This window comes from Stenella coeruleoalba (assembly GCF_951394435.1).
Source record: "Stenella coeruleoalba genome assembly, chromosome: 13".
In the NCBI taxonomy this organism is placed as follows: Eukaryota; Metazoa; Chordata; class Mammalia; order Artiodactyla; family Delphinidae; genus Stenella; species Stenella coeruleoalba.
The window spans coordinates 10,330,694-10,355,822 of record NC_137159.1 but is presented as its reverse complement, the minus strand read 5'-3'; the positions used below and the strand labels follow the sequence as shown (position 1 = coordinate 10,355,822).

General features: G+C 45.6%; 1 protein-coding gene across 2 annotated transcripts; it reads right to left on the bottom strand.

The window, feature by feature from the left end:
- Positions 1-9,870: 9,870 nt before the first annotated feature.
- On the bottom strand, positions 9,871-22,349 carry ZNF514 (zinc finger protein 514). 2 transcript variants are annotated; one of them, XM_079941318.1, is made up of 5 exons: positions 21,769-22,349; positions 19,933-20,021; positions 15,387-15,513; positions 14,972-15,067; positions 9,871-12,602 (listed from the first exon to the last, which is right to left on the bottom strand). In XM_079941318.1, the coding sequence occupies exons 1-5, from the start codon at positions 21,902-21,904 to the stop codon at positions 11,617-11,619; spliced, it is 1,434 nt and encodes a 477-aa protein (XP_079797444.1). In that variant the 5' UTR covers positions 21,905-22,349; the 3' UTR covers positions 9,871-11,616. The 2 variants fall into 2 exon arrangements, with proteins under 2 accessions (XP_079797444.1, XP_079797445.1); XM_079941319.1 differs by having other exon boundaries at positions 19,933-20,007.
- Positions 22,350-25,129: the final 2,780 nt, after the last annotated feature.

Sequence of the window (25,129 nt, the reverse complement as noted above, 5' to 3'; positions counted from 1 at the left end):
CCGGGGCTGGCTCACGGTGTTCTCTCCAGGGACCCGGCGGCACCGTGGGGATCTACAGGGCGGCGGGAGCGCGAGCCGGTGACATCCTCCTCCCTCGGAACGGAGCTGATGCTGCGGACTCTTCCCAACCAGAAGTGCGAGGTACGGACGAGCACGGAGAGGGTCTCAGTGAAGGTCCGAGGGGGGGAAATAAATAGGAGAATGAAAAAGCTATTCATACCCAACTCCAGCAAAGCTCTGGATAGTTGTTTCGGGAGAAGCATTGCGGGCAATGAAGACAAATCCATATCCAGAGTGTCTGTTCCAGTCAGAACAAGGTGCTGCTCCTTCCATGATAGAACTGGCCCGATGTAATAAATCTGCAACCAGATAGCTGGCTAATCCTCGGGAAGTAGTGTCATATTGGGGGCTCAGTGTTGGTCTCTGCTGTTGGAATATTGCGCACCAAGCAGTGGCTGGAGCCCGACTGGCCCTGGTGAGTGGAAGTCCATGTTGCTGAGCGCAAACGTAACCTCCATCCCTAGTGCTTTGTTCTTGAGTCCATTTCTGTGGAAGGAGGCTGACTGACATTCACAGGTTGGTTATTCTGTCCACCTCATTAAAATCCTCCTCTGTGGAGGGCACCCTTTGGTAAGCATTCATATGGAACATAATTATCTTAACATTCTGTGCCAAATTAGAGAAGTCTGTCGACACACCTCTCCCCAGACTCCTTGTCAGGCTTCCTTGAATTTTCTAATCATACTCCTTTCAAGTACCTGACCATCCAGCCAAGCCATTAGCCACAGCGCATGAAAAAGCATGGCTCTGTGCTTCTGATCAGGCAAAATGAACAACGAGGTGCACTGCTCAAATTTCTGCCCACTGAGAGGATTTCTCTTCATCACAGAGCCTTCCCAAAGTGCGATGTTGTGCAGCTGTGTCCTTTTAGGTGACGCATACCATGCAGAACCCAAGAGTTTTCCTCTTCAGGCAACTGGTCAGAGGGAGGTTACCGTGAAGCTGTAGGTAGGGGTTGGAGAGAGAAGATAATGTCGCAAGAGTAGAGGCCATGGTCATGAGGAAGTCAATTTCTTGTGCCTCCAGGATCTGCTTGAGCCCAGCTTCATATATACCACTTCCACTTGATGATGGCGTGCTGCTGTGTGCCCAGCTTTATGGCTTGGTGGGTCAGATGGCACCCAGTTCGTGATGGACAGCTCAGGTCACAAGGGAACTTGCTGGCCCATGGCCAAGCAGTCAAGTTCTGGTTTGTTTGTTTTTTCTAACTTGTCATTTTGAAATAATTACAGACTTATAGGGAGCTGCAAAAATAGGACAGAAAGGTCCCATGCACCCCTCACCCAGTTTTTCCCAATCGTGACATCTTATACAGTCATCTCTCAGTATCCACAGAGGATTGGCTCCACGGATACCAAAATCCATGGGTGATCAGGTCCCATAGTTGGCCCTCTGAATTCGTACTGTTGCATCCATGGATTTAACCAATCGCCTATCACGTAGTACAGCAGTATTTATGGGAAAAAAATTTGCATATAAGCAGACTCATGCAGTCCAAACCCATGTTGTTCAAGGGTCAACTGTATAACTATAATACAGTATCAAAACCATTGTACACATTGATACAATTCACAGAGTTCATTTGGATTTTATCAGTTTACATGCATTCTTGGGGGTGGTGTGTAATTCTATACACTTTTTATCACGTGTAGATTTCTATAACCACCATAATCACGATACAGAACTATCATCACAAAGATCCCTTGTGCTTTCTCTTTAGAGTCACATTCTCCCTCTTCTGTCTTCCCCAACCATCCCTAACCCTTGGCAACCACTAGTATGTTCTCTATATCTAAAATGCTGTCATTTTGAGAATGTTATATAAATGGAATAGAGAGATTGGCTTTTTTCACTTAGCATAATACCATTGATGTACATCCAAGTTGTTGAATGCATCAATAGTTCTTCCTTTTGTTCCACCATTCATCATTGTAGGATAGGTAGTTTTTCTCCAATTTTTGGCTGTTCCAAACAAAGCTGCTGTGAATATTCATGTGCATTTTTTGACATTTAAAAATTTTCAAATTGTGCTAAAATACACGTAACGTAAAATTTACCATCTTAACTGTTTTTAAGTGTACAGTTCAGTGCATTGAGTCCATTCATATTGTTGGCAACCATCACTACCATCCATCTCCAGAACTCTTTTCATCTTGCAAAACAGAAACTCCCTATTCCTTTCTCTCGCCAGTCTCTGGCAACCACCATTCTATTTTCTGTCTCTATGAATTTGATTAACTATCTCCTATAAGTAGAATCATACAGTGTTTGTCCTTTTGTGATTGGCTTATTTCACTTAACATAATGTCCTCAAGGTTCATCCTTGTGTAGCATGTGTCAGAATTTCCTTCCTTTTTAAAGGCTGAATAATATTCCATTGGATGTATATACTGTATTTTGTTTATCTATCCATCTGCCAATGGACAGTTGGGTTGCTTCTACCTTTTTGCTATTGTGAATAATACTGCTATGAACATGGGGTACAAATAGATTTTCAGGTCCCTGCTTTCAATACTTAGAGGTATATACCCATCATGTACATGTTTTTGTGTGGGCATAAGCTTTCATTTCTCTGGAATGAATGCCAAGCAGTGAGATTGCATGGTAAAGGTATCTTTTGTTTTTTAAGAACGGCCAAACTCTTTCATAGTGGCCGTACCATTTTATATTTCCACCAGCAATGTGTGAGAACAACTTCCTCTGATCCTCACTAGCATTTAGAATTGTCACTTAAAAAACACTTTTTTAAGCTGTTCTAGTAGCTGAGTAGTGATAAATCATCATGGTTTTAATTTACATTTCCCTAATAGGTAATGATGTTTGCATGTCTTTTCACATGCTTGTTTGCCATCTATATGTCCTCTTTGGTGAAATGTTTGCTCACTCTCTAGTTGGATTGCTTGGTTTCTTTTACTATTGAGTTTTGAGAGTTCTTTGTATATTCTAGATGGGAGTACATTTCGAAATAAGTTGTCTGCAAATATTTTCTCCCAGCCTGTAGCCTGTCTTTTCATCCTCTTAATAGGGTCTTTCACCAAGCAAAAGGTTTCAGTTTTGATGAAGTCCAGTTTATCGGTTTGTTTCTTTTATGGATCATGTATGGAAATATTATTGATTTTTGTATATTGATCTGATTGTATCCAGGAACTTTGCTGAATTCATTTATTCCAATAGGTTTTTAGTGTATTTCTTAGGATTTTCTACATATCAGATCATGTCATCTGTGAGAAGAGTTTACACTGTCAGCCTGCTAATTAACATCTTATTATGTTATATTCTGTTACTCTCTCCCTCTCACATTTCTGTTCACTACTGCAGCACCCTGAACCCTGCCACACTCCTGCCCCTAACAGAAGGAGAACCTCATGATTGTCTTACCTTAGTTAGGAAACTTTCTGTACCTTGCTCAGATTTACTAGAGACTCCAATTAAGAATTCTGAACTAATATTTTTTTGTTGATGAAGCATATCTCAAATATGAAACCAAAGCTTATCAAGAAGGATATGGTGTCACTAATTTAAGTTCTCTTTAGAATGTAGTCCTTTCTACCTGAGTTACAGTCAGCCCAGATGGCAGAACTTATTGCACTAACTCTATACAGTTAGTCGACTGGCCAAAGACCAGAGGGTAAGCGCGTACACAGATAGGAGATATGCTTGAGATCAGAACATGACTTTGAGATGCTTTGAAACAAAGAAGGTTTCCTAACCTCTCCTAGAATCCCCATCAAAAACGGACAACAAGAACTTATGGATTCACTCCTGTTTCCTAGAGAGGTGGCTATTATAAGGGCTGAGGCTCATATAAAAGAGATAATATGGAAGTGAAAGGAAATGCACTAGCAGATCATTAGGCCAAACAAGCAGCCTTAACCCAGGTGAGGTTCCTAACTAAACCCTCAAAGGATAAATCTCTGGAGGAATTCAGAGAGGCCACTATAGAATATCAACGTTTAGCCCCTGACTCTGAAAAAGAAGAATGTTAAAAAATGTAACCTTCACTCAGATCATCACTGGGGCTCCCAAGGTGGCCACTTGGTGGTGCCAGATGATTTCAGATGGTAGCTGAATTTTTCCATGAAACTACACATCATGATACAAATTGGTTACAATCTTAAATTAACATTGGTAAATAAACTTTAAAAAGAAAACTTTTTAACAGGTTATTTTTAGGTCACGTGTCACCTATAATCATAATCTTGACAAAACTAAAGGTGGGACATGGCCTGGAACCAAAGCCTCCAAGATCCTTGGACACCTTCAGATGGATTTTATCCAGCTCCTACCCTTCATGAAATGGGAATGTTTTAGTTTTTAATATGTCTGTTTTTATGATGGACTGAAGCATTTAGCTGCTATGAAAAGCTATAGTCCTTACTAAAAGCTGCTTGATTTTGTGTATCCAACCTATCACATCCCATTTTTTATATCAGGTGATCAAAGCACACACTTTACAGGAATCAGTGACATCCTTAACTTAAAATTAGCAAAAATCTCAGAAACCCTTTAGCTCCCTGGCCAAGGGTACTCCCAGAAGCCCTTATGGCCGTATGGTTCACTCCCTTGGGGATACATCAGTTATCTAAGAACTGAACCCATTTATTTAGAGATTCCACTTCCAATACTAGACTCTACCCTGCTGCATGCAGACATGGCAGAATATTACAAGGGATTCATGTACTCTACCCAGTCCTATCATCAGCAGGTTAAGGACATCTTCCCCCAGCATCTTCCTAAATAGCTTCTTGGTGATCTTCAACCATGAGATTTTTGTCTGAGACATCAGAGAAAAATTGTTCTTGAACCTTATTGTATAGAACCTTATCGGGTGCTGTTACCAAATACAGCAGTGAAACTCCAGGGGGTCAATTCTTCAATACATATTTTACAACTAAAGAAGAATTTCCGAATTGACACAACTGGAAGCCTATTCCAGTAGAGGACTTCAAATTGAGGATTCTCCCAGATGCTCTAGAAGCAGCTGGTCTTCAGAAGCATACAGCTGACCAAAGACCTTTGGAATAAACAGATGACTTCAGGTGACAGATAGCTTCTGCCCAAGATGTCAGACCAAGACCTGTGTCAAAGCCCTGTTTTGTCTAACACAATACTGTATCAACTATACTTCAAAAACAGTCTTGTTTTGCTTTTCATCTGCTTGCTTATAGTCTCTTCTCATTTCTATTGATTCCTGGTTGTCATCCACCTGGATGTCATCCATCCATCCACTTTTTTTTTAAGTCTTTTATTGAATTTGTTACAATATTGCTTCTGTTTTATGTTTTGGTCTTTTGGCATGTGGGATCTTAGCTTCCCAACCGGGGATTGAACCCACACCCCCTGCGCTGGAAGGCAAAGCCTTAACCACTGGACCGCCAGGGAAGTCCCCAGAGCGTACTCATTCTAATGCCATTCTTAGATTATCCTAAATAGTAGCCACTACTCTAAATCTCACCAACTGCTGGATATGCCATCCATTGGCAGACCATCATGATAAATACATATGAATAATTCTGGTCTCACCAAATGAGACTATAGAGAATTAAAGCCAGTGGTTTTTCCATTAGCACCTACAGGGACAAATGACCTTAAACAAAGCAACCTGTGACTTTGCTAGTGTCCCACTCTCCCAGAAAAAGAGCCAGTTATCACAATCTGTTGATCAGAATCCAGGTAATTCTGAATTCGAATTCAACAACCTTCGTTAGGGTAGTAGGCAGGTTACTTATCAGCTGGAAGACAGTAAAGGGATCCAAGTATATAGCAGAGCTAAATATATAGCAAAGCCACCTAAGGGTGGCTTTGGCTCCAATCTCATGTCATGAACAACTTTTTTCCTGGATCTCTATGTGCCCTTACTGGATTCTACTTCCTTTGTAACCAGGTCAACAGGTCTCGTTTTCCTCAGACTAAAAATTCATGCACTTTAGGAATAGCATCCCCAAACTGTCTGTATATAGAAATCCTAACTTTATACATCACCAGTGCTGGAAATTCCAACCCAGGCAAGAGCTCCAAAATGCGGCCACCCTTAATTATTCATGCACTCTGCCTTGGGGAATTGCTGACTCATTGTTTATGTGAACAATCAGAGCAGTATTTCCAATGGTGGGAGACAAAAAGACTATAAGAGACCTATCACTCACTAACTGCCACAAGTTATGACATCACCTCTTCCCTAGACTGAAGATCTGTAGATTTGTCTCAGCTCATTGGCTCAAGTAGTTATGGGCGATTGCTTTGCACTAAACTTCTTACTGACAGATCATGGGGGCATCTATGCCATTGCTATAGTTGGCTCAATGAAACAGGCATGGTAGAACAGGCAGTACATCACCTTAAAGAAAACACTACTTGGCTCAATGCTTCTGCACAGCTTCTCTCTCATCAGATCTGATTGCCATGATGATACAACAAAAAGATCAAAAAGATCTCATGATAAGTTTACTATGGAGACGACCAAACAGTCCTCCGTAAAGATCTGGCTCTCTAGCATCTCTGAATTGGTCAACCTCTCTCAAGCAAGAAAGTGACCAAAAAGGAGAACTGAGGGACTAAATATACCAGTGGACAATGGATACATCTTATATGACAATAGAACTCTGTCCCACACCTTTGCAGCAACCAGCCTGGAAGCCAAACCACAGCCTCTGCAGCAATCAGCTCAGAACAGCCAAATGACTGCTACTTCCCCCCTATTCTTTGCCCTCACTTCCAACTTAGAACCAACCATAGAAAACCAAATATGCTGCCCAAACCAATCACATAAGATACCCTGCTCCGACTTAGCCCCCCTCCAGTTTTCCCATGCCGACAACTTCCAGTCAGGGCATACCTGAAGCTTTCACTTTTTTTCTTCTCATCGTAAAGCTTCCTTAATCCCTTCATGCCTTTGGGTCTCTGCCAGGTGCAGGTGATGGTGGCTGATCCTTTGCTATGGCAAGCTCTGAATAAACAGCCTGTTTCTTCTCATTTGGGTAGTCTTCATTTATTTCCACAAGTGCAAAGCCCTTCATCTTACAGAGGAGAAGACTGAGACCCAGAGAGGATCATGGATATGATCTCATTCCCAAATGACTTTGAAGTATTGGGGTCTTCAGGCACAGATTCCTGGTCATTTGTCAATATCCATCCTCCTCTTCTTCCTTAGTAATAGAATCCCCCAATTTTCGTTGGCCCCATTGCTGCCCAGGACAAAAACTTCCATTTCCAGCCTCCCTTGCCATCAGCCATAGTCCTATGTCTAATTTCTTGCCAGTGGTCTGCAAGCAGAAGTGGTATACTGCAATTATTTGATGAGGAATGTTTAAAGTACAGTCTTTATATTTATGACTTATTTGAATAATAATTGAAGAAGCTTTTTTTTTTTTTTTTTTTTTTTTGCGGTACGCGGGCCTCTCACTGTTGTGGCCTCTCCCGTTGCGGAGCACAGGCTCTGGATGCGCAGGCTCAGCGGCCACGGCTCATGGGCCCAGCCGCTCCGCGGTATGTGGGATCTTCCCGGACCGGGGCACGAACCCATGTCCCCTGCATCGGCAGGCGGACTCTCAACCACTGCGCCACCAGGGAAGGCCAGCATTTTTACATTGATTTGAATGTGTGTTAGGAGGTAACCTCTAAATCCTTGGAACTTCCTGAGTGATAGGATATCTCTGTTATTCATAGTGACCCCCCCAAGGACCATATCTGATAGTTTATGCTGATGAAGTGACTCGTGGTTGGCCCCTAGTTTACTCAAATGAGATGACTCAAGATGGGGACTGGCCATGCCTGACAGATCAACCAAGTGATTAGAGGGTTGGGGCTTTGAGGCACATGGTATCAGCCCAACCTGGGGGTGGAGGGCACTGGAGATGGAATTCAACTGTGTGGTCAATTGATCACGCCAACGTAATGAAACCCCAATAAAATTCTGGGCAATGAAGCTCAGGTGAGTTTCCTGGCCTGGAAGCACTCTATGTATTATTGTTACACATCAATGTGCCAGAAGGGTAATGTGTTCCTGGGGAAGCCTCACATTTGTGCTGTTCCCAAACCTTACCCTATGTGTCTCTTCCTTAGGCTGGTTTTGATTTGTATCCTTTTGCTATAATAAAATTATCATAATAAATACAGCACTTTTTTGAGTTCTGAGAGTAGTTATATATATAGAATTACCAAGTCTGAAAGAGTAGTGGGAACTCCCAAATTTGTAGCCAGATGGTCAGAAGGGTGACCTAGGGACCCCCAATTCATGGCTGGTGTCTGAAGTGAGAGCAGTCTTGTGGGTGACTGTTTCCTTAACCTGTGAAGTTTGGCCCACCTCTGGGTAGCTGGAATGAGAAGTCATTGTAGTGCTACAAAATAAAATAGCAGTGAATTTTCATATACGCATACAACAACCCCAAAAGATGGAACAGTGCTAATCTATATTTGAAATTGAAAAATAATTACAGGAACAATGTAGTATTTTTCTAAGAAAATATTTGATTGGTAGTGTTCTAGAAGGAAAGATTTTCATCTAGTAGAAACTGTGCAGTCAGAGCACTGAGAAAACTTGGGCAATACAAGTTGTTTTTCAAATTAATACGTGGTTAGTGAGGACCTACTGGGTGCTCATTTCTGAGAGGAAGTGTGAGAAATGACCTGAAGCAGCTGATAATCTGGTTCAGGAGACAAAGTGGCAAGATGATAAACAACCCGTGACTTAAATAGATCAAGACAGTGATAAGAACTATCCCTGTCTATATGTTCATTTTTAAATACTTATGGATACAACAAATGCTTTTACAATTGCAAATGAATAAGACCTGACTTCTCATCAGTGTTCAAGAGAATTATTCCCCAAGGAGTGGACCTTTGAACAGGGTTCTGACTGATAATTAGGCTTTAGACAGTGGAGGGGGCATTCCAGGCTGGTGGAAAGGCTTGAGCAGAATGGCCCAGGCTGGGAAGTGCAGAGGCATGTCTTAAGTATGGCAGGCAAGCTAGTTTTTCTGAAATAGAGGTTCTTGTCAGGAGCAGCAGGAGATTAGGGCAGACTGAAGAGGGCAATAAATGCTAAACTGAGAGGTGAGCATTTATCCTGTAGGCAGTACAAAGGCTTTCAGGGGTGCGAATGGGTGCACACTGATGAGAATGGTTAATGTGGCCGAGATACAAAAGAGGAAGGGACAGATGTTAGGCAAAGACCAGCTACAAAGTTGTTGCAGGTATCCAGGTATATAAAGTGACCTGGGCGGGGGTTAGAGAAGGGCACTGGAGGGAAAGAATGTGTGATAGAGCAAACTAAGCTGTTACTAATGTAAAATATTTGCTATTTCTGCTTGTGAACTTTGAATCTCTGGGAAGAATTTCCCATGATTTTCAGGCTCCTAGGCTGGCATCATGATCTTAGCTGTCCAGATGCCTCCTGTTCCTTCTACCTGCCTACTCCCCTCTGCCAAACTCTTGTACCCCTAGATCCTGCTTGTCTGCATGGCCCCACTTTGAGCTGGTTCCCTGAATTCTGGGCTCAGCTAACTCATCTGGACTTTAAATGTTTGAACGACTGTCCTTAGTGCAAGCTAATTCCTTTAGCCAAGACTCCTCTGGCCTATGACAGCTCTTGGTCTTGGCTTCTCCACATAGGTTGCAGAGACATGATATGAACTTGAGACCCAGTAAGCTTAGGAATAACCATTACAGAAAATAGAAAGTGATAGCAAAGACACACAGATGGCTTGAAGTAACAAACGAGATAGGAAAATTGTTTTAGCAATAGTTGGTATGTCTGTATATTTGATTTTTGAAAAACAGTTGAGATATAATTTACATACCATAAAATTTAATTTTATTTGCACATTTCAGTGAATTTTGGTAATTTACCAAGTTGTTCAGCCATCACCATAATCCAGTTTTAGGACAGCCCCACCACCCCAGTGAGATTCCTTGAAATATTTGCAGTCACTCCCAGTTGCCACTCCCAGCCCCAGGCAACCACTGATCTGCTTTGTCTCTGAAGATTTGCCTTTTCTGGCCATTTCATATAAAGGGAACCATACAATATGTGGTCCCTGGCATCTGGCTACTCTCACTTAGGATAATGTTTTTGAGGTTTTGATTTTTAAAATACCCATATTTTAATTGATGTTTAAATTTTTTTTATTTCAAAAATCCCAAATCTAGTAGCATAAAGATCTATTAAAATTGCTTTTTGCTCGCAAAAACTTAAATAAGAGTACTCTACTGCCTCATAAAAGTAACATTACAGAGAAACAAGTGCATGGAGCTTTTGTGTAGAGAAGGCCTTCACTCTCTCAATCCCCAAACTATAGCTGTAAACCAGGAGGAAAGACGTCCAGCAGTTAGGTGTATAGACCAGGGCATGGCACTCTCTGAACCTCAGATTCCTTAGCTGTAAAATATGGCTGGCCTAGGTCACTGGTGCCTCCACCTTCCTCAGCCTTCACTCTCTTCACCCACACAGCACCCCCTCTCCCATCAGTAACAGGATGGGGAGACAACACAAGTGGTTATAAAAACAACCCCCAGCAGGTAGGAAATCACCAGACTAGGTGGTCTCTTAGCTTCCTTTCAGCTCTAGATTTATGAATCAACTTTCCTCACATTCATTAAGCTCCCAGGGTTTCCCTTTTGGGTGAAGCCTTAATGTATGCTGAGGGTTTTGGATTTGGAAAGGCTTTAGTTAGAGAACACACATTATTACTAGTGGAGTTCATATAAAGGGAACTATACAATATGTGTAGTTCTGGCTTCTGGCTAGTGGGCTTTCCCAGTTTCACTAAATTCAGAGAGTCACTCTAGTACAAATTCTCAGATGTGCAAAAAGGGCAGAACATCCACCAAAGCCTTTCCCACATGCATTACATCCCCAGGGTTTCTAACCAGTGGGGTGAGCTTGCTGATGTTTCTAAGGGGAAGAGGTTTGGCTGAAGGCTCTCCCACATTCACCATGTCCACAGGGTTTTTCTCAAGAACGAATTCTCTGATGCTTAATAAGGGATGTGCTGTGATTGAAGGCCTTCCCACATTTACTGCTTTCTCAGCGATTCTCTTTAGTATGTATTCCTGCTGCTTAGTAAGGCAAGAAGAGAAGTATTACTGACAGCTTTTACTGTACTTGAGGAGTTTCTCTCCAGTATGGTTATCTGGTTTGTTTGTGGTTTTTTTGGAATAATATGTGACTGAAGGCTGTGCTATACTCATTACACAGATAAGGCTTCTCCCCAGTATAAACTGTCTGATGTTGAATAATGTGTGTCCATTAACTAAAGCCTTTCCAAATCCATTATGTTCACATAGTTTACTAGTTTGAATTCTCTGGTGTTTGATAAGGGAGGAGTTGTGACAAAAGCCCACTCCCTCTCTTGATATTAGCAGAGCTTCAGTTTAGTATGTCCTGTCTGAAGTTTAACAAGGTCCTCCGACCAGAAGCCTTCCCACATACATTACACTCATATAATATATGTGTGTGTGTATATATATATATACACACATATATATACATACATGTATATTTTCTGAGGTTTAGTGGTGTGTGTACTCCAGCTGAAAGCCTTCCCACATTGTCTGAATTCATAGGGTTTTTTTCCCAGCATGACTTTTCTGATGTTTAATAAGGGATGCAGTGTGAGCAAAGGCTCTTCCACATTCGTTACATTTATAGGGTTTCTCTCCGGTGTGAAATCTATAATGTTGAGTAAGAGAGGAACTCTGGCTGAAGGCTCTCCCACATCTATTACATTTGTAGGGTTTCTCTCCTGTATGAAATCTGTAATGTACAATGAGAGAGGAACTCTGGCTGAAGGTTCTCCCACATTCTCTGCATTCATAGGGCTTTTCTCCAGTGTGAGTTCTCTGGTGTTTAATAAGGGATGAAGTATGACCAAAGGCCCTTCCACATTCATTACATTTGTAGGGTTTCTCTCCAGTATGAAATCTATAATGTAGAACAAGAGATGAACTCTGGCTAAAGGCTCTCCCACATTCGCTGCATTCATAGGGCTTTTCTCCAGTATGAGTTCTCTGATGTTTAATAAGGGATGAAATATGACCAAAGGCTCTTCCACATTCACTGCACTCATAGGGCTTTTCTCCAGTGTGACATCTCTGATGGCGCCTAAGTTCTGACTGGAAATGGAACAACTTCCCACATTCATTGCATTTACAAGATTTCTTCCCTGGATGGGTTCTCTGAGAGTTATTTCTCCCTGAAGTCTCTCTGAAATCTGTATCACATTTATAGTATCCTTCTCCCATGAGAACACTGTGTTGGTTAACAGGGACTGATCTTAAACCCAAACTTGTCCCAAATTCACTCCACTCATGATCTCTCCTAAGGGTGGTAGTATATTTGTGAGTGAGTGACATTTCTTTCAGATGTCTCTCCTGCTTTTTTGGATGCATCTCTAACTGGTCATCACAACCACAAGTTGCTTTCAGTTTGGAGGACCAGAGTTCATCTCTAATGTCTTTTTCCACTGATGCTATCTGGAATAATTCTTCTTTGGAAATTCCCTGACTTAGCATTGATTCCTTGGCTTGATGCCTTCTCTCCCAGTCTGGGGAAAAAAAAAAAAAGACAGTCTGTTATTACCTGTTCTATGTGCCAAGAGGAAGTAAAGTCCTAGAATAGATGTAAGATAATTAACCTTTAAAATAATATCTAGGGACTTCCCTGGTGGCACAGTGGTTAAGAATCCGCCTGCCAATGCAGCGGACACGGGTTAGATCCCTGGTCCGGGAAGATCCCACATGCCATGGAGCAAATAAGCCCGTGTGCCACAACTACTGAGCCTGTGTCCTAGAGCCCATGAGCCACAACTACTGAGCCCACGTGCTACAACCACTGAAGCTCACATGCCTAGAGCCCATGCTCCACAACAAGAGAGGCTACCGCAATGAGAAGCCTGTACACCGCAACAAAGAGTAGCCCCCGCTCACCACAAGTAGAGAAAGCCCGCACACAGCAACAAAGACCCAATGCAGCCAAAAATAAAATTAAAAAAAAAAATTTAATAAATAAAATAATATCTAAAAGAGGTGTACAGTTTCTTCCAAGAATGGTGTATGTCTGAACAAAGTTTTGGAGGTGTCAAGAATAAGATACACAGGTGACTGGAGATTAGGAAAACCTGAGAGAACAGTGTTTGGACTCCAGGACACAAGATAAGTCCAAAGATTGTAAAGATGAGAGGAGGGTTAGGAAGATGCCCTCCACAAAATCTTCCCTCAGTCCACACCACACATTATTATGTATTATATAATATACATATACCATGTATTATATTACTGTATGTAATTGTGGTGGGCAGAATAATTATCCCCCAAAGATTTCCATGCTCTAATCCCAGGAACATATGTTACTTTACATGGCAAAAGGGACTTTGCAGATGTGATTAAGGGCACAGACCTTGAGATGGGGAGATTATCCTGAATCATTCAGGTGGGCCCAATCTAATCACAAGAGTTCTCAAAATCAGAGAAGATTTCCTGGCTGAGTCAGAGAGATGTGGTGTGAGAAGGACTCAATCCACCATTTCTGGCTTTGAAGGTGGAGGAAGGACCCCAGGGGCCAAGGAATGTAGCAGTCTCTAGAAGCTAGGAACGCCCCTCAGCTTACAGCCAGTAAGACAACGAGGAGCTCAGTTTTACAAGTACAAGGAATTGGTACTGCCAACAACCCAAAGGGACAGGAAACAGATTCTTCCCTAGACACTCCAGAAAGGAACTCAGCCCTGCTGATACCTTGGTTGTAACACTGTGAGACCCATGCTTGATTCTGACCTATGAACTGTGAGATAATAAACATGTTGCTTAAAGCCTCTAAGTTTGTGACAGTTTGTTTCAGCAACAACAGAAAGCTAATACAATAACAGTGACCCTTCTGAAGAGTAAAATGACTGGCAATGCCTAACCAGGGCTCCCAGAGGCCAGATTCTGAGCCAGTAGGTCTTGTGTGGCTCCTGGGGATATGAGTGTTTATCAAGCTCCCCGAGAGATTCTGAAACACAGCCATGTTTGCAGAACATTGTAAACAGACATATTGATGATGAGGCTAGATCCAGACGTCAGACCCTTGCCCTCATTCTGGAAGGAAACAAGATCAAGAGAGTACTAAATACAGAGGAGATCAGCATCTTCCCTCTCTCTCCTCTCTTCTAGGTTCCCATGACGAGGCCCAGCCTGTGCTGTCAGGATTTGAGCCCTGCTTTCAGGAGCATTAGCTCTGGCCTGGGGCTGATTCTGCCTCAGAGATGGACACTGACACAGACTGTCATCTCCAGTATGCTTGGGCTACACACGGGAGTCAGGAGAGCTTTGTGTCCATAATTCTACCCCAAGGGGTGGAGCCTACGGGGTACTCTCAAATCACCTAGGAATAAACAGTTTCAAAGAGGTTCCATCAACAGCTAGTAAGGAGTAGTCTTTGTTCCTGGAATCACCTCTGTTGCAGCTTAGCTTAACCAAGCTTGAAGTGTCCTCACTTTGATCTTCCTGACTTTATCCATCAGGATGTCCTTGCCAGTAACCCTTTAATTTCTGGGCTACTTAACTGTTCAGTCTGGTTCCTTGCTAACTCTCTTAGCCCTGCTGATACAGGATTGCTGGGCACTTACATCTGTTGTTCCTTAGATTCCATCTAATACTGACCGTGTGACATCTAGTGATGATGCACAGCCCCAGGAACCCTGAAGGGTGGGCAGAGATAGGTAACAAGGGAAATAAAAACACTAGGGAAGAAAATGAACATCTCTTCTTTTCCCACCAGAAAAACATTACAAAAGCCTACAAGTATTCAAAATACTGGTGTTGAGGGTTCCTGGCAAGTGACCTCACCCTTTCAAAGAAAAGCCCCCTGACCAAGGGCTCAGGGGAACTTCCCGCTCTCGGTTGGGCCTTATTATCTGCTTTGGTCCAACTCACTCACCTGCGGGGGCACCTGTTGAGATTTCTCTCTCCAAAATACAGGGCTCTTCCCCTTCCTCCAACCGGCAGATCACATACGGTTTGGACATTGGAAACCCTGGTGGAAAGGAAAAGGATCATGACTGTGTATGTCAGAGGTCAAGGCTTGTAGACAGCCTCCAAAGAATAAGCATTGTGAAGTATCAGGAGCAGAGTCATGAAACTTCTTATTCTGAGTTCATATGGAGTGGGACTTTTCCTAGGAACAAGGAGTAGAAATACTGTATCTCTGGGTGCCAAAGAGAATGTAAATGTCTAATTCCAGAATCCCAGGGCAAAAATCAGCCAACAGGCCCAGACACCCCTAGCTTTTAAACACCAAAGAAATAAAGATGGCATGATGGGCAGGCTTTGGGCTTTGGAGGAGCTGAGCTCACCCAGGGAGGCCAGGTTCTTGAAATTCTCTAGCATCACTTCCCGGTACACGTCCTTCTGAGTAGGGTCCAGCTGCCCCCACTCCCACCGGGTGAGTTCCACAGCCACATCCTCAAATGTCATCAGGTCCTGAAACACAGAAGACACTCTTGCACCCTCGGGAGCACACTCATGACCCTGGGGAGGAGAGTAGACTGGTGTCTGAGGAGAACCTCAGGATGTACGGGAAGGGATTCCGAGAGTTCCTAGCGACCGCAATGCCCCTGTTCTGGGTTTTATCATCTCAAAAATATTTTAAGCTGCTCCAGGGATTGTGTCATCCTTACTACTTGGCATCCCACCCAGTGCCCACATATGTCAACATCAAGTGCTTAGAAATGTAATCGGGGTCTCAGGAGAATCAGGCCTACAGAGACACTCTGCTTATATGGGAGAAATACAATCCATTTCCTCAGTTTTCCAGAGGTTTCACTCTCAATTTAGTGACATTTAAATAGAATCAATTCGAAGTAACAAACTCATGTACTCTGCATTCTGAAATGCAATGGTATCAGTAGTTTTCTAATTAAGTATTTTTGAAACTTGTGACCTAGGATTTCAATGACAACTGTTGCTAAGGCCAAATAAAATCATCTGGGGCTTAGAATAACTTATCCCCAAAACAGCCTGCCAGCACGCAGTTCACTGGAAGTATATCAAGTGGCCTTATAGTGAATCAGTTAAGACTTCTGCGAGTTTGATTCACATAAATCCTCTCCCCCAAAGCCTAATCATTTTTCAGTTCCTGAATGTGCAAAGTTGAGAGTGAGACCCTGGATCTCAGGTCCCCACAAGGTACAACCATTCTGTGGGTCCCAACCAGAACTATCCTGTCACTCTCTATAACAGCAACACTCTCATTTGACTTACATTGTACAGTAATCCATAAACTATGAACTATAAAGCAGATAAGTGAACGTAGTACTGTTACTTTCCCCCCAAAACGTTTAAAAGTCAAATCCCATTTAGATACTAAGGTTTCCATAGAATAAGCCAAAGTAACAATTTTATATTAAGTTAAAGGCAGTCCAGAATAATCAGATGTGGAAAACTCACTACTTTAGTAACCTCTTGTGATCGATTATTATATTATTTGTTCAAAATATTCATTGGCCCTCCCTACAAAATTGATCTTCCTATGCCACTGACTCAGGTGTGGCCAAATACTCTGCTTTCACAGATGGAATGTGAAGGAAGTGACATGAGCTTCTTAATGAGCAAAAGCCTTCAGGGTCAGTGGAGGTTCTGCAATTGCTTCTTTTTCCTCTGCTTTGAGAACAGCAAACGATCCCAGAGTGAAGATGTGGGGCAAAACCACAGCTTGTGTGTAACGTGGACAAGAAATAAACCATTGCTGCTGTAAGTCTCTCAGGGTTTGCTGTTGTTATCACAGCATAACTAGCCTAAACGGACTCATTAAAAAAGCTGGTACTCCAAGTAGGGCTCTGCCACGACAAAAAGCCTAAAATACGTGACACTGTCTTCAGGGCCAGGCAGTGAGGAAACTTACTGGCAAGATGGCAGCCCATGTAATTTGGTGCTGAACTGTGGGGTAAAGCTGTTGCTGCCGTAACTTGAAAGACGAACAGTGCAAGCATGAGCTTGTGATGTTACGAAAAGAGGAGGGAAACATAATATCAGTAGTATGAGTTGGTTGTCATTGGCACTGTCACTTGACAGTATTACAGGAAAACCAAAAAAAATGAGCTCAAGAGTTTGCTGATTTGCAAAATAAAAATGGAAGGCCAAAGAAAGTGTCCAGAAACTCCAGGATTTGCAGGGTTGGAGATTTAACCAGTTCTCGTTTCCAGCTGGTCAAAGACAAAATAAATATGGCTTTTGCATGACAGAGGCTGATTAAAACTCAGCCTAATGGCAAGGACCAAATCATGGGTGTGATCGTCAAACCTTTTGTTTAAACCTCTTATTAATTTCAGATGGCTCCCAGTAAATCCTTTCAGTGGGACCAATCTGTTCAGAGTGACTAAAAGTATGGTTTTCCCAAGGAAACCCCAAAAGCTCCACAATTAAGTCTAAAGAGAGGGGCATATTTCAACAAGAACTGTGGGAAAAAGCTGTTGCCACAGGGAGCTAATGGAAGGAAGTACACAAAAAGCTGGTCGAGTTTTTGAGAGTTACACTGAATGTTCATGACTTGCAACAATCCTTGGGCCATCAACCTACTCAGGCAGAATGAAAAAGCTGCTTAGCCCTCAAAAGAGTTTATCCTCCAACATCATCTTCATATGTGACCAAGGGGGATACTGCAAAAGGAAGGAACTTCTGGAGGGCAGAGCCAAGAGCCAGGGAGAACACTGGACTGGGGAGCTGTACCCAGGGAGCAGAGCCACTGCATATAACCAAAAGACTTCCCCACTCCCGAGGCCAAGGTCCTCACCAAGTCTGCCCAGTGGAATTTTTTTTTTTTTAAGAGATCTTTATCGGCGTATAACTGCTTCACAATTCTGTGTTAGTTGCTGTTGCACAACAAAGCGAATCGGCCATATGCATACTCTGCCCGGTGGAATTTCCTAACTGTTCCAGACCAGGGACTGCTGGGCTCCTCCCACGGTTCCCCTTTCTGAACAGGGGTGTTTATTGTGCTTATCCAGCCCCACTGTTCCACTGTATGTGGGATATCTGGATTCTTTTTTCAGAGATCTCCATATCCAGAGGAGAAATATCCAGACCTGATGTCCAAAACATCACACCATCCAGGACTTCAGTCCTCATGCTCTGACTGGATGGGGCTTTTGGGTTATATCTCCCCTGGGGAGAGATTTTGTGTGCAGGAGGGAGGGAAGTGAACATCTGTGAGCAAGAGAACAGACAGTGTAATTGTTTGTTCAGAATGTTTACTGCCCCTCCCTCTGGGCCCCTTACTATGGGAGGCTTATACTTCCCACCTCACGGACATTAGGCATGGCCACGTGACCTGCTCTGGCCAATGGGTTGTGAGCAGAAGCAGCACATGCCAGTTCTCAGCAGAAGCCTGGAGAGCCGGCTCCTGAGCCTCACACTGCACCTTCCCCCAGCCACGAGAACGACACACCCCAGAGGAGGGCTGATCCTTCAGCCTGAATCCCAGAGTGAAGAGGGTATGGATGGAGCAGAGTCACGGCCAGCCCCCTAACGACAGGTAACGTATAGAAGAAACACACTTCGTTACCGTGAGCCAGTGAGAGCTGCTGTTGCTACCACAGCATAACTAGACGAAGCTCTCTGATATACCTCTGAATGGTGCACATCAAGGCCAAAGAGGTTTAAGCTCTTTATTACTCTACTAATTCCTTGAGACAATTCCTTATTGGTGAGGGTTTCCCCTACTGACTAGAAAACTAATTATGAATGTCTATTATCAAGCCAGAATCCCACCAAACCACCATCTTGGATGCTAGGAAACGATGCAGGCTGGCGTTCACGGCCCTCCACTTGGCTCTCCCTCCACATCCAGCCTCCTACAGCCAAACCTGAATCCACCTCTACAGTCAGTCACCATTAACCCCTGCATCCCCATCGCAACTGAAGCTGACGAGGACTAGGCAACTCCATGTGCCAGAAGACTCCAAGAGCCACATGAGGTGGATGTGGTACTGAGTGGTTGAGTCTGCAGCCAGACAACCCAGATCTGAAACTGGCTCCCCCCCCACCCCGCCATTAGCTAGATAACCAGGACCACGTTACTTTATCTCTCTGTGCCTTGGTTTCCTCAGGTTGCCTCTCTGTGCTCAGTTGCCATTCTTCAAAATGGGACTGTTTTAAAGATGAAATTAATTAGTATAAATAAATTGTGTAGAATAGTTCCTGATGCCTATTTGGTTTTCAGCAAATAATAGCTTTTATTATTTTCATCATTATCATCCACATGATTGTCATCCTCATTTTACAGTTGGCAAAACCAGGGCATTGAGAGCTTCGGTGATTCATCCAAGGTCACGCAGCCAGAAGCAGGGAAGTTAAGTGTGTTGCCACACGAATCCGGGAAGATAACATGTGCACGGGGGTCCAGCCTCAAATGACCTCCTCACCTGCCCGAACCCTCAGAACCTCCTTGTCCCCGCTTCTCCATGCACCTTCCCCAACCTCTCCAGCACAGGCTGGTTCTCCTTTTCCCAAACTCTGATGGAAAGGCCTGTCTATGCCATTCCATCTGCCATCAAACCACGCACATCCTTACTGTGATTGGGGCTGCATCCCGGGTGCGAGAGTCCCCTCCCCTCCGTGGCTGTGACATCTCCAGGGCCAGGGTGCTCTCGCATTACTTGGTACTCACCACAGTGCCCGTTACAGAAATAAACCAAAGGGTCTGAGTGAGTGCACGCTGAGCAGAGAGGAGAGGGCCCTGGACGAGGGGCAAGGAGGCCAGCAAAAGCCCTGATGGGCTCGGCCTCCTGCAGAGCAGGAATTGGGGTCAGTTCCCTTTGGCAAACCAGGAAGCTCCAGAGAAAAGGAGGCAAAACTAGCCATAGTTCAGGCAATTGAGGAAACATCAAGAGAACCCCAACTCACCTGGGGCCTGGCCTTCAGGAATAAGCTGGCTGTTCCCTTTTCTCCTGGGCATCTCTCTGGAGGAAGAGCAGGGTCCTGAGAAGGGAGAACTAGGAAGGTAAAAGGAGACATAAGGAAGGCTAACCCTCATGAGATTTACAGCTCCCAGACTCCCCAAGTCAGTGTGTCACTTCCATGGTTCTGGGGACAAGGCTGGGCCAAAGGGAGCTGACGGACGGGCTAGAGGCTGCCCTTGTACACAGCTGCGTGAGGTCCCCACCTGTCCATAGGCCACAGCAAGCTGTAGGTAGCTGAAGTGTGACCACAGTCTGGCCACTCTATCGGAGAGTTATTTACTGGGCCTCCAATAATGCAGGTCATTTACTAGGCCTTTTGAAAATATAAATGTGAATAAGAACTTCAAAGAATTTTAATGTAACCTGAGGATATAAGACAGGTTAACAATACAAAATAAGGCCTAGGACGAGGCCACATAGGGATATAGGACTTTTGGGAAGAAGTTACACCTCTCCCCTTATCCCTGGGAAGCAACGCAGAGGCCAGCTCTTCCTGAGAAGCTGTCCTCTATGTTCTTAAGCACCATTAGGTCTCTAGAGTGTATTTTGAGAGCCCCTCTATTGTAGGCCTTTGTATCATACTCTTTTTAAAGTCTTCAAACAAAAAACTAACCCCAACCATGCCAGAGAAGTGGCTACGGCCACCACCAACAAAAGTAGGGAGGTAGGCGGGCAGCGTGGTATAGCACAGGTCAGCACTTTTCAAACTTTAATGTGCATATGCATTCCTGAGGATCTCGCTAAACAGACTGGGTCAGGGGATGTGGGGTAGGGCGTGAGAGTCTGCATTTCTAGAGAGCTTCAGGGGAAGCCTGTGCTGCTGGTCTACAGACCACAAGGCATATAGGAAAAAAGAGGGGGTGAGAGTCCCAGAGATTTAGCCCAGTTCTGTCATTGGCCAGTTTTATGACCCTGAGCATGTGCACTGAAGAACTAAAATGCCCACCCGGGACTTCCCTGGTGGCGCAGTGGTTAAGAACCCACCTGGCAATGCAGGGGACATGGGTTTGAGCCCTGGTCTAGGAAGATCCCACATGCCGCAGAGCAACTAAGCCTGTGCGCCACAACTACTGAGCCTGCGAGCCACAACTACTGAGACCACGCACCTAGAGCTCGTGCTCCGCAACAAGAGAAGCCACCGCAATGAGAAGCCCGTGCACCACAACAAAGAGTAGCCCTTGCTCGCCGCAACTAGAGAAAGCCCGCGTGCAGCAACGAAGACCCAAGGCAGCAAAAATAAAATGCCCACTTGGTGAAGGGCGGGAGATTCTAAACTAAGAAAGGAATGGCTTAAAATCTCCTGGGTCACCTGGATTGCGCTCTCCCCAACACTGGGGCAGACGGTGGTCACAGGAGGTGCCCACCGTGTACACTGCTGACCTTGTACCCAGCTGCTCCGGAAGAACATTATTACTTAATGAAGTAATAAAGGAAGTGGGTGGCAAGGCTCCAAATGGCCCCACTGTCCTCTGATCCCTGGCCAAGGGCCACTCCCTCACAGGTCTATTGCCGTCTCCCTGCCACAGCAGGAAGAGATCCCCTCCTGCTCTCCCCTCTGTCCTCTGGCCTTTGGGATAAGTCTCCCATGGCCATGCCCTCCATGGTCTCTGGATGCTGGGACTTCACGCTCATTAGCCTGGAAGGCACCGCCACAGGGAAGGCGGTTGCAGGCTCTGCCTCTCCAGTGGGATTCCCCGGCCCTTTCCTAGGGCCCTCCTCCTCGACCCAGCACTAATCCCCCCAGGAGGGGTCTGGCCCGCGGCACCCTCGAGAGCCAAACCTGATGCTGTGGAGTCCATAGCTGGTGCTAAGGGACGATGTCCTTTCACTAGGTCCAAATCTCTGTCCTCCGGCCGGGTCCCTGCGGTCCTCCCGGGGTTCAGGGAGCGGGGAGCAAGCTGGGTGACACCAGGCATTCCCACTCCGGCAGCGACGCCCAGCCAACCCGCAGCGCCCAGAGCAGGGCTGTCAAACCCGGGTCCACTTCCCAGCGGCGCGCAGCATGGCTGCGGGGGCGATGCTCTTCTCCCGCTCCCACTCCCAGGCCCCTCACGCGCCCGGCCTCCGCCCACGGGCTCCGCTCCGCCGCTCTCCTCCTAGGGACCAGGCTCTGGAACCCAGCTCTCACGCAGAGCACCAGGAAAAACGGCCCCAGCCACACCTGCGACCTCGGTGCCCGCTCCTCCACTGCCCGGAGGCAGCAGGGATTCTGGGGAGAGCCTCACAGGGAAACGACCGGCCCCGCAACTCTGCGCCCAGCTCCAGGCCTCCTCAGCCCCTCGCAGGCGGGCAGACGAAGGGACACTCCCCACTGTGTCACGGGCTCGGGGCGCGGTGCCCAGCTCAGGCCTGCGCGCCAGGAGTAGCTAAACCCACAAAGATCCAAGGGACGCCCGGGTTCCAGCCCCAGCCCCGCCTCCCGAGACCCGTCCTGAGCCTGCGCAGACCGGCCGCCACGCGAGGGGGCGCGGCTGCAGGGCGGGACCCAGCAGCGCCTGCGCCCTGGCAACTGGGGAATCTTGGGTGCTGTGCTCCTGCAGCTGCGGATGGGGAAAGTGGGCATCAGCTACGTGGATGGAGGTGTCACCCTGCTCCCAGCCACGGGCAGGGAACCGGAAGCAACCCCCATATTGGGAGTGCCTTTAGTACCTGGGCCGGAGAGCCTGGCTTGGGGCTGCTGAACAGAAGTCACTGGAGATTTGTTAAAAAGCCTGGGCCCTACCCTTAATCTGCCAAATACGAATTTCTAGGAGGCTCTCCAGACATGTGTATTTCTTATAAAGTGCCCAGGAGATCTGATGGCCCATGGTGAGGCAGGAGATAGATGGGTCCCAGGCTGGAAGGGGCCAAAATAGGAGGAAGGAGGAGAAGCCAAGCGCTAGACCGCTTATTTCTCATCTCGAGGTCGAGGAGACCTTCCTGACTACACATGCGCAGAAAGGCTCCTTGAAGGTCAAAAAGGGAGGGGCCGCCACCACATAGTAGGTGATGTCAACCTACCCATAGGCCTCTTCGCTAGAATCCATCTTGGCTAAGAGGTGCATGCGCACATATGAGAGGACCCTGAGATATACCAAATACGAACTCAGAACCAGGCGAAGCAAGATGGTCGGCCAAAGGAAACGTGGAAGAAATGCCCCATAAAAGTGATTCAAACTACCACAGTGGCAGGACCCTCTCTGAGCCCACCTGTGTGCCTATCCACACGTACCCTTTTTCCTCCTAAAAAATACTTTGTTTCACTACTTTCTGACTCTATGTGGAAATTCATTTCTACACAGCTGATGGGCCAGGGCCTTGTCACTGGCCACTGGTCCCTGGTGGTCTGAGGCTAGGATTCAGCACTCCCACTGCCACGGCCTGACTTCAATCTCTGGCTACAAACCGAAATCCTGCTTCAAGCCGCTGCAGGCCGAGGCCACCTGAGATCAATTGCAGGCTACTAACTGCATTCTACAGGCTGTTAACGTGCCTGTCTTTCTCCCACTGCCCCCCGGTTTTGGATTCAGTGAAGGGTGAACTCAAAGAAGGGAGGGCTTTGGACTCCCTCCTCTTCTGGAAACGCGTATCATCTAGGACCTAAAAGAAATGGAGAAACAGTCTGGATATTAAAACAGTGGTTCTCTGGGGGCACTCCTTAATCAGAGAGGGGATTTGTGAGGACTGAGAGGTTGATTTATAGACCCTAATTAGGGGTTCAAGGAAGAATAACCTATTAAATCAGGGCAAAAAGTCCACTCTCCTTTTTTTTTAATAAATTTATTTTTGGCTGCATTGGGTCTTCGTTGCTGTGCGTGGGGGCTTTCTCTAGTTGCAGCGAGGGGGGCTACTCTTTGTTGTGGTGCATGGGCTTCTCATCGCAGTGGCTTCTCTTTGTTGCAGAGCACGGGCCCTAGAGTGCGCGGGCTTCAGTAGTTGTGGCACGTGGGCTCAGTGGTTGTGGCTCACGGGTTCTAGAGCGCAGGCTCAGTAGTTTTGGCACATGGGCTTAGTTGCTCTGCGGTATGTGGGATCTTCCCAGACCAGGGCTAGAACCCATGTCCCCTGCATTGGCAGGCGGATTCTTAAGCACTGCACCACCAGGGAAGTCCCCATTCTCCTTGCTTGTTCTTTCAATCTGTTTCACTTTTCTGCCAGCACTTCTGGTGGCACAGATGGCCAGGGTGGTACAGCAACTGCCCGGCAAGTAAGCCCTCTTTCTCCCAAGCCGAGGAGGTGTGGAAAGGGGGTGCTGCCTGGGAACCATGGCTGGCACAGGAGTTTCTGTTCTCTTCTGTGCTCTGGAACCAAAAAGGGGAGGGTATGGACACATGAGAAAAGAGCGTCATCTCATTGGTGGCTGACATAACTAGAAATGGAACTGCTTCCGATGAACTTGAGGGGCTCTGCCTGCCCCTGATACCTTTTCCTTTAGGCATCGGCCTGCTACAGTGCCTGACATTTCCCACTCTTAAATTCCGTCCTTTGCGACAGACCTTGAGCTCGAGGCCCTTGTTACAATCCTCATTTGTTACCCTGGAGAGTTAATCAATAGCTGACCAGTGATGTCTCTTCCCCGACTCCGAGTGCTCTGGTGCGCCATTTGATGCCAAGTGCAGTCAGGGGAGCCCTGGTCCCCAGCAGCCTGATAGGTTTCCCCATTACCCCTGACATTCCCTTTTGCTGCTCCTTTGTACTCAAACCCTTCTCCCATCCCAACCCTTTGTGATCACTGCTCTATTCTGTGCTGTAGTTTTCCAGAATACCTTATAAACAAGATTATACAGTATGTAACCTTCTGAGAGTGGCTTCTTTCACTCAGAATAAAGTCCTTGAGATCCAGCCATGTTGTCATGTGTATCAGTAGTTCATTCCTTTTTGTTCTGAGTCCAGCTCTCCTTTACGGAAGGTTGTCAGAAGGTGCTATACAACACATCCACTTACATCCTATTTACCAGAACACATGACCACACCTAGCTACCAGGAAATGTAGTCTTTATTCTTGTGCCTGGCTAAAATTCTATTACCACAGAAAAATAATGGGAAATATCAGATTTTAAGAACAATACTCATAATATTTTATCCAGAGGAAAATCAGATAGCAAGAGCATCTCTCTAACTCACATTAGCCTGAAGGAGATGGCTTACTCTAGTTTAAAGAG

Coding starts and splice junctions, on each gene's coding strand:
- ZNF514 (XM_079941318.1), bottom strand. CDS start 21,904: ATGCCTGGTGTCACCCAGCTTGCTCCCCGCTCCCTGAACCCCGGGAGG. Junction 20,022..21,768: donor TATGGACTCCACAGCATCAG/GTTTGGCTCTCG, acceptor TTACCTTCCTAG/TTCTCCCTTCTCAGGACCCT. Junction 15,514..19,932: donor TCCTGAAGGCCAGGCCCCAG/GTGAGTTGGGGT, acceptor TCTGTGTTTCAG/GACCTGATGACATTTGAGGA.